We start from the raw sequence: 10,403 nt of genomic DNA on the forward strand, positions 1-10,403 counted from the left end.
TTTGTCTACACTATACCTGTGCCAGATATTGACTCTCAGACACTAGACACTTGCATTCCTAGTGGGTACTTGATATTCCCATTGATCTTGTTTTAAAACTTTTAGAAATGGCAATGTCAAATATTTGGATCCGCAACCTTGTATAATGTTCGTACCTGAGTCCAAGTAATATGGTATGAAATTCCCCTCAAATTATTGATGGCAATTAACATGAGACATACAGATTCTCAGTTTCTTTGCAGTACAAAATCCATCAATTCTTATATCTTATATAAGTTGTTAAAACAATGCCTAAAGCATCTAATTTTCAATTTTCTTTTCTTCTCTATTTTTCTAGATGGTTACTCCTTGTGGTGTTTGTGTTTTAGAGTAGTTTTGTGTTATTAGTTGATTTCACGTGTGAATAAGAAAAAATGCTCAAGCGTATAACCACGCAACTAGTTCTAATGAATTTAGCAAAACAATTTTATTGCACAAGGTCATATGTTCTTGATAATGGGCATTTCTTGTTTGTCTGTTCACAATATTTAATCTGACGGATGTAGAACTTTCCTTCAATGGTTCATCGAATGCAATTTTTGCTAATGTATGATGCAGTTTATACAGGAACTAACCAACCTTTCAATTATTTTGTCAGCCAGACAGCATTCGGGTAATGGGCGACAAATCTACAGCTAGAGAAACAATGAAAAAAGCTGGTGTTCCTACTGTACCAGGAAGTGATGGACTTGTGCAGGTAGAAGAACTTCTAAGACATCAGTTTTGTATCTTCAATGTGATCGTTACTGCTTCAAATGATTTGATCCCTAATTGCTTTTTTTTGCAATTTAGTCAACAGAAGAGGCTGTGAAGCTTGCCCATGAAATTGGTTTTCCTGTCATGATCAAGGTACTGTTTTCTTTCCTGAGATAGAGTTATAAGTGCTTAATACGACAAAATATGCAGTTTTACATTTGTTTAGTCGTACAATCCATTATTTTGGTTTTTGTGAACTTAGTCTGATCTAGTTTATTTGTGTCCACATGCATTGTTTCTCAGTCCATTCTTCTTCATGACAACCAAAGCATTCACTTCTGGATTCAAAATTTTTCCATATTGAAATTAACTTGGTTTTTGGGGGTATTTTATTAAATCTCTTCTTTCTCTCCCTACTTTCACTTAGGCAACTGCTGGTGGTGGAGGGCGTGGAATGAGATTAGCTAAAGAACCTGATGAGTTTGTGAAGCTGCTACAGGTACTTTTATGCCAGACTTGTACAGTGAATACCAATCTTGTTTGTCTTTTTCACTAGAACGCATCAAGCAGCCATGCAAATGCAAGTTACCCTTACTGGTTTTCTAATTCCTTTCTTATCATAAACTGGTGGAAATAATTCTGATGGGACAGTTAATATTTGTAAAATATGAGATTGATTGAAGTTGATATAATCTGACAATCTGGACTTCCATTGAGGTAAGAAGATACTTGAGTTCGTGACATAAGGTTAAAGTTACCACCTGATACAATGTGGTTTTAACTTGTAGTATCATGTTAATTCTGTTTCTCCACTATTATTCATCCTGGAATTGATATGTAGCTGTAATGACCATCTGATCTCTAAACCTTATGCTTTGTTCTTTCCAGCAAGCTAAGAGCGAAGCTGCAGCTGCATTTGGAAATGATGGAGTGTATTTGGAGAAATATATCCAAAATCCAAGACATATTGAATTTCAGGTAAGGTATCCATGTATTGTCTAGTCCAAAAAATGAAGGCATGATCATTGGAGAAACATTCATTTTTGGATTTTCCTTTATGTAACTGTATATAGAAATTTGTTTGGCATTTTTTTATATTCTTTTGGTTGCTCTAATGCATTGAAGTTGAACTTCTGGACTTGGATATTTCTTTCCATGTGCATGCAATCCTGTAACATTGCATACGGAGAGAAAAAGCTTTTTTTTTTTATTTATCCAAATATTTATTTTGCCAATCATCCATTCTTTGAAGTTAGCAAAATTTTATGGTTCCAGGATATACTCACAACTTTCTTAATGCCATTGGCCATCTAATAGTTAACAATAAATACAAAGTTAGAAACTCTCTTTATTTACCAGTTTCTGGTTGTGATGTCAAATTTGAGGTCCATTATGCTAGAGAAAGGTCTTGAATTTGGTCAAATGCAATGAAAAGATATACTATTGGAAAATAATGGATAAGCAAGGATGAAAAATAAAACTCGCTTCTGAAATAAAACTCGCAATGAAAAGATATACTGGGTGTCAAGCCTAATGTAACTGCACCAACCCTACCTGCAGAGTTGTTTTGTTTCTAGGTGAAGGCACATTTTGAATTTTTTGGGTCTAGCTTCTGAACTTGAATAAAAGAGATAAGGTAAGACATTTGATTTCAAATATATTAATTTTTTTTAAGAAAAAATAACTAACCCGATTCAATTTCCAACTGTGTTTATTTGATCTTAAAAATAAAAGTTGTATAATAATGAGAAATAATTAAACAAAAGATCTGAAACCTGACTTTTGCTTTGGATTTTTCTCTTGTAGGTGTGATGAATTATCCATAATGTCGTATACGAAGTTCATTTAAAATTTTCTGCAATATAACCTCTCTTTCTATCATGGTTCCATAGGTTCTTGCTGACAAATATGGTAATGTTGTCCATTTTGGGGAGCGTGATTGTAGCATTCAGGTACATATTTTAAACTATGGGTCATGTTGTTCTTTATTTCATCATATTGAACCTTATGGCTTCTGCACAAATATTGTGTTCTTTTAATTATATCAAAATAGGAGGATAATATGCCATGTTTTATACAAAGGCAATTGTGTTTGATATTTACTTGCCCTTATACCATTATAATAATTCTTTTTATAATATATTATTAGTTTTTAGGTGCCTAGGGCTACTATACCAATATTACTTTCAAGTTATCTTGTCTAAATAGGAGGATAATATGCCTTTTTTACCTTGAACAATATTGAAACTGTTTGAATAAATCTATACTTAATTAAATTAAGTCAAGTTGTAATATATTTAATATGTCTAAATATAGTAAAATGTAAGATAGTACTTGTTAAAACAATTTCTAAGCATGAAACTAAGCTTATGTTTCAATCAACTATGGTTTTGTTAACCACTCTTCTCAAACCCTTAGTATTCCCTAAACCTGTTTACTATGATGCGATCACATTTTTTTCAGATCCAAAACATATTGGGCTCAATTGAATTTACGTATTCAATAAAGATAACCTCTGTAGATACTTCTCTATGTTCAATATTTGTTTTAACTTTTCTTCTTTTATCTCATTAGCTTGTATTACTACTCAAGCTTAAAGGTTATGTTTCCCACACATTTAGTATTTACTTGTGGTTCAACTTCGGAATAAACATGGCTTGATGATGATGACAACTTGTGATTCTATTATAAGATGCTTTAGTAAACTGAAATTTTGCCTGTGGTCCTTCTATCTTTTGCATGTTCCATAGTTCATTTTTTCAAATTTCAATTGATAACCTAAGTTTCAAGTTGTCATCTACTAAGCCAATTAGAATTCTTGGTTAATGTATTCATCTCAGTATGTTGTTATAGAATTTTTTTAAAAAATAAATAAATAAATTGTGCTTTGCATATTGTTGAATTGGCGCATACATAGCTTTATAAAAAATTAACTCATCGACTTTGAATCTGATTTGTTGGGAGCCAAATCTCTCGTGATGTTACTTGGTTTTCTCATGATCATTATTTACATGCCTATCTAACATTAGTTTGTATTTGAAATAAAAATGCTTATCATCATCTATCACACATTGATATTTATTTCCATATGACATAGAAATTAAAAACAAGTGAAAAGTTCTTTCATTTGTGTAGGAGGAACTTAACAAGACAAATGCAGAACTTAACTAGTGACCTCATTTATGCACAAGGGCAGGTATCGAAACCAAGAATAACCTAATTGAACCAAACCAAATCCAATCTAAAAATTTGTTTATTGATTTACAAGTTTTGTTTCAATTTGAAAAATAGGGAAATTTAAGTTCTGCTTTGGGACTATTCTAAACTAAAGAATAAAGATTGAATTGCCTACATGGAGAGAGGAGCTTTGGAGGCTTATGTGATAGTCATGTCCCAACTAAAAGGAAAGTTTTATATGTGGTATGACCATATTTTATGAATCAGAGTGTTGGGCTATTAAGGAAACAACGCCTACAAATATATAAAATGGATGTTTGATATTTACTAGTATCAATAAAATAAGAATACCAAGATATGAAAGAGATTTAGTTTAGCTCCAATAGATAACAAAATGAATGAAAATAGCTTGAGTTGATATGGATTCAAAGATGACCAAAAGAGTTGATCAAACATGGCTTGATGGTGATGACTAGGGTAAACCAACCAAACTGAACTGCTAAGAACATATGTGTACATGTGTAGGTACCTATGAAGAGAATAAACTTAAATCACTTTAATTTTTAAATGTAAACCTAACCAATAGGTTTGTTGGGTTTGGAAGCTTATTTGTTTCATGTTTGGTCTCAAAAGTTACAATTTAGATTTGGTTTTGGATTTCCTGATAGACTGAAAACCGTGCCCATGCACAACAATGCTCATGAAGTCATCCCCAAGTCTGCATAGTGGACATTTATTATTGCTTTTGGTGTTCCTTAATATAGAAGCACCACAGTCATGATTGTGATCCACCCTTAGGATCTATGATCCTATTTCCCAAGTAGGATGGTAATTATGTTGGGATCTTACAAAGTGGCAATCCAATCCTATGTTCTCTTGCAGTTCAAGCTTGATATGCATTGAAAATAAATCATCTTTGCCATTCCGTGGCACTACGAAGACAACTATATGAGACTGCTTTTTAATTTTTGAGGAGAATAATCACTTTTGTAAGTCATTTATCGTTTATTTCTAGCTATGTAAAAATGCAATGCCTTTGTAGTTATATTTAAAAAATTCATAAAATTACTTTGTGTTATTTGAATGATGCAAAGTATCAAATGTTTTGATTAATACTAGATATTGGAATATAGAACATGTAATAAAAGGTTATCAATATCAAATGCAATTTCTCATGAAAATATTTTGTGAAATTGTAGGATCTTAAGATCATATGGTCCTCATAGGATCTTAATTCTAACAACCTTGTCCACTAGATGTCTTCGTAAACCTGTTAATTGTGAAATCTTCCAATGCTTAAGTCGGTTCAAGTGGTAAAATATTAGAATGCAAAGTAACAGTGCTGTGTGTTCAATATTTTAGGCTTTTTGTATTACCTTGGTGATGCTACAAGTGAATGTAGCAATTTTGCTTTAAGTCGCATGAAATACAGAATGCGGTTAAGCTGCTTTCTGATTCATTATTCAGGTATATGTTAGGTGATGTGGCTGTGAATCTTATGCCACATGCCAGCATATGGTTGGTGTTCAATTGGCTAGTAAACCAACAATGACTTTAATTGTAAAATTTTGAATTTTGATGACTGTTTAACATATTTTTTGGCACTTTGTGCCGATGTTATGAAATAGCCTACAAAACGGGTTCTAAAGGATTAAATTTTTGTACACTGAAATAACTTCACAGAGGAGAAACCAGAAACTTCTAGAGGAAGCTCCTTCACCTGCTTTGACCCCAGAACTACGTAAAGCTATGGGTGATGCAGCTGTAGCAGCTGCTGCATCTATAGGTTACATTGGTGTAGGAACTGTTGAATTTCTCTTGGACGAAGGAGGTTCTTTCTATTTCATGGAGATGAACACCAGGATACAGGTATTTACAGTTTTTATGCATGTGCTAGTTTATGGACCTGGAAGGTTATGATTAAATGTCATTTCAACCAAAACCAGGTAGAGCATCCTGTCACAGAAATGATTTCTTCAACTGACTTGATTGAGGAACAAATACGTGTGGCTCTTGGTGAAAGTTTGACTTACAAACAGGTGCAATACATTTTATTATTCATTTATAAACTCAATTTACTTGAGCTCATAATTTATTATAGTCTGCTTAATACACAGGAAGATATTGTTCTGAGAGGGCATTCAATTGAGTGTCGTATTAATGCAGAAGACCCTTTCAAAGGGTTTCGTCCTGGACCTGGTACTCTTTACTCTTTGATTCTTAATTAGTTATTTGAAAAATATCACCTAATAAATTGAAAAAGTAGAATTCAATAGTCTATAACTAGGCTCTTTAATTTTTTTTTCACCTTCTGTTCTATTTTTCTAGAGACCAGCTGTGTTTCAATCCCAAGTTTTCTTCATCCACCCTGACCAGCGAAACTATTGAGTTTTGGACTGGTTTATATTGAATTATTGTATTCTAGAAAAGCTTCTGTATGATATCATGCAAATTGCAGGGAAAATCACATCGTACTTGCCATCTGGAGGACCATTTGTGAGAATGGATAGTCATGTTTACCCAGGTTACGTGGTTCCCCCAAGCTACGACTCCTTACTTGGGAAGGTGCCTTACCGATTTGTTTTTATTATTTTGTTAAGGTGGTTATTGTTGGTTCTGTTGTGAGATTTCTTGGCTCTCTCGCCCTGACTCGTCTTATACAAGGAGTATTGATATCATAGCTTCCTGTAGTTCTTACAGTTTGGTTTATTTTAATTCAGCTTATTGTTTGGGCACCAACCAGGGAGAGAGCAATAGAACGAATGAAAAGGGCCCTGTGTGACACCATGATCACTGGTTAGTAAACCGTCACTGAATCAAAAACTCAACAAATTCATTGAGTTGTTGCTTTTCATCAACCAAGAACACCGATCTGTTGCAATATATTAGAGTATATGACTAGATTTTTCGTGCCTGAATGATTTCATTTCACACATTTTTATTTGGAAGAGAAAAATGTTTTCACCAATCTCAAGTTTTCTGCCTTCACATGTCTAGCTGCTATTTCTTTTCTTGGCATGCTGATATATATTCTTGGAATAGACAATGAACTTGTCTTTTTTATGTTATACCTTCGTGTTACTTTGTTACCGTCAATCCTCTAATCATTTACTGTACACAAAGTAAAACTCAAGTGAAATTTGGTATAAACATCACCACAAATGAAATTTATTCTCTTATTCCTCCACATCTCATTTAGTGGAATAAAGGTTTGGTTATTGTTGTTGTATTTCTCCACAGTCATGAAAATTGGAGTTTAAAGTTTTGAAATTTGTTGTCATTATGGTATGAGACCTGAAGCTTTACAGCACAAGGCAACATTAAAAGGAAAAGCTTGTTTATGTAGTAGTGTATTCTTTTTCATATATGTTTCGAGTAACAGATTATTAGTATTTTTTCCCCCTTGAACAGGAGTACCTACCACTATTGAGTACCATAAGTTGATTCTTGACATTGAGGTACTATGCAAAATATGAATTGTTAAATATAACTCAGGTAGTAAATTCTAGTCATTTCTCACCTTTGTGTATATAAAACAGGATTTCAGAAACGGAAAGGTGGACACTGCATTCATACCAAAGCATGAAAATGAGTTGGCTGCAGTGAGTATTTCTCATAATCCTTTAGTCAGGTTTTCACAAAGTGAATTGACTGATCCATTGTGTTCCAATGCAGCCCCAGAAGGTGATCCTGTCTACATCAGAAAAAGAGCTTTCTGTATCGAACAACTAGATTTACCAGGATTTCTGAAGGAATAGCTGCGGTTTGCTTGCGTTATAAGAGTTTGGCACCAGAATAACCTTCTGATTACTTGCTTCTTCTCATGTTGCTTTCTTTCTTATGAAAGACAATCTATCATTTTTGTCTTCTGTTTTCAAACAAAAAGGGAGGTGTATCTCATAGTGCAGATATATATAGCAAAATTCATGTGGCAAGAATCATATAAGATGATATTTATCAGGAGCAAACTGTTCAATAATTAACACCTGATGCATCATTTGTTATTCAGGTCATGTTCATATACGAAGCAAACGCAGAGAAATATAAAAATCTACTAGTGTTGAAGAATTAATTACATTTGAAAGGAAGACAGTTGTTGTCTCTGTGCTAACCTGCAAAACAAGGAACTCATCCGAGAGTGATGGATTCCATGAGCTCAAGCTTTAAGTCTATAACAAGTGCTTCCTGCATTAGAAGAAAAGAAAAGGAAAGAAAAAAATATCAGTAGTTAGAATTTCTTTGGAATTTTCATGTAGCATATATATTTTTTAATTTAGTTAGTCCGTTTCGTCCGATGTTTTTTTATTTGTCTGCCGGATAAATTTAAAACACATGATGCACATTAGAAGTTGAAGTATAAGAAATTAGTTTCATTTGGAATTCAAATTCCGATTCTTTTATTGCTCTTTTTGAGAATTCTATTTGCAAATAAACTTTCTTCAACCTAAATTCAGTGATGGCTCGAACATTCTTCTTTAACACAAATTGAAGTGCTTTTTTTTTATAATCCATGTTTTCAGATTTTACACTATTAATTTTAATTTTGAACGTCTACTCTTTAATTTGTTTATTGAATAAATTTGAAATATAATGTATGCATATTTAGAAGTTGGTTTCTAAAATATTATTTAGAATTCAAATTTTAACTCTTTTATTATTATTTTTTAAATATTTTTATCTCTACGCTACAATTCCCTGTTTTCACGTTCGTTTACTCAAGTCCGACACGGGAAACTTTTTCGAGTTTATTTTCTAATTCAGTGGCTAATAATCTATTATTTTTTTATTTCATTTTACACTCTTTTCTTTTAAAAAAAAATCAGTTTATGATTGGTTGAGAAGGAAAAAAACACAGAGAGATTGTTTTAATAAAAAGAATTTTAAAAAACTAATATTTTTCTATTGTTTTCCATCTTAAATGTTGATAATTAAATTTATATTACTTATACAGCTTATAACTCATTGGAATCATATGTGTTCAAGTTTATATATATTCTCGTCGAACCAGAGCTAAGCAATTGATTAGTAACTGAACGAACCAATTTTGATAAATCGAATCGAACCAATATAAAAATTGATTGATTTGGTCAAAAATTAAGTTGATTTACTAATTGAACACTTGATTGACCAACTGCTCTTTAGATGTGAGCAATGAGCGTGAGTCACAAATTAGGAATTTTAAACTTCGATTCGAACATAGCAGTTAATTGATATAATAAATTGTTATACTTAGGGCTATAAATAAATTAAACATTAATGAATAAATTTAATGTTCGACTTGATAAAAATTTATTTATATTCATTCAATATACACAAAATCAATTAAATAAATAAGTTTAAATACATATACGTTTACCTCGTTAATATTCATGAATAACGTCTATGAATAATGTTCGTGAACAAACGTTCGTGAATAATATTCATGAACCATGTTAATTAATAAAATTCTTATCAATGTATTAAATAAATAATAAAATAAATAAATTTAAATTATTAAGCTCAATAACCAATCAAACAAGTAAAAATTTCAAATACTGAAAGAAGTTTAAATCGAGAGCTTAATAACATTTAAACGAATTAAACTAAAGCGAAGTTTTAATTGAGAACTCGATAATATCTAAACAAACCAAACTCAAGCCAAGATTCAAACAAGTTTAAGTTCATACAAAATAAATCAAGTTAAGCTTGAACAATCATTTTAAAGGTTTGATTCATTTTAAGTCCGGCTTGACTCGTTAAACACTACAGCCCTACATCAAACAAACTTGAACACTCTAAAACTCAACTCGATTCGACTTGATTACAACCCTACATTTACTATATCATCCTATTTCTAATGACATAACAGTCGATTGATATATTTAGTTTAGGTACTGTAAAATCAAGACTAAATCAATTAAATTGAATTAACTGTTATTTTTTTAAATAAACTTCTAAATTAATTCGAACAAAACTTTTAAATTCGATCGGTTAATTCCATTTAATTAACATTCTGCTCATTCGTACGGGAATGCATTAACTAAATATTTAATATGTAAAAAAATAATAATTTTAATTATATACATGAAAATTTCTATTAAATTTAGAAAAATACGGTTTTATCAAAATTATTATAAATAATTTTAATAATAAAAAAATTGAAAATTAAAACCCCTCGCTATAATAATTTTCTCATTAGATGGGGTCAACTGTATGAATCATTTTACGTCATTAAACTCTATTTCTTATTATATCATTATCTATATTTAAATAAATTTTATTTTATTTTATTGTTACTAATCAAATGTTGACTGTATTGAATATATATTTAAATAAATTTTAATAATAAAAAAAATAAAAATTAAAACCCCTCACTACAATATTTATAAAAATAATATATCCCACTAATTAAACTGAATTAACTGATATTTTTGAAATAATTAAACTTAATTTTTAAATTCAATTGATTTGATCGATTTTAGTGGACCTTTTACTCACCCTTACATGGAACG

General features: G+C 31.2%; 1 protein-coding gene across 1 annotated transcript; it reads left to right on the plus strand.

Annotated features, from left to right (window-relative positions):
- Nucleotides 1-637: 637 nt before the first annotated feature.
- Nucleotides 638-7,895, plus strand: LOC122037809 (biotin carboxylase 2, chloroplastic; the record flags this gene model as incomplete). The annotated part of the gene is made up of 13 exons (XM_042597257.1): nt 638-736; nt 832-888; nt 1,163-1,234; nt 1,624-1,713; nt 2,628-2,687; nt 5,596-5,781; nt 5,859-5,951; nt 6,030-6,111; nt 6,371-6,477; nt 6,633-6,708; nt 7,324-7,370; nt 7,452-7,514; nt 7,588-7,895. Coding segments are annotated over 13 exons (1,089 nt in total), but the record flags the coding sequence as incomplete, so codon positions are not given.
- Nucleotides 7,896-10,403: the final 2,508 nt, after the last annotated feature.

Source organism: Zingiber officinale, unplaced genomic scaffold, assembly GCF_018446385.1.
Source record: "Zingiber officinale cultivar Zhangliang unplaced genomic scaffold, Zo_v1.1 ctg83, whole genome shotgun sequence".
Classification (NCBI taxonomy): domain Eukaryota; kingdom Viridiplantae; phylum Streptophyta; class Magnoliopsida; order Zingiberales; family Zingiberaceae; genus Zingiber; species Zingiber officinale.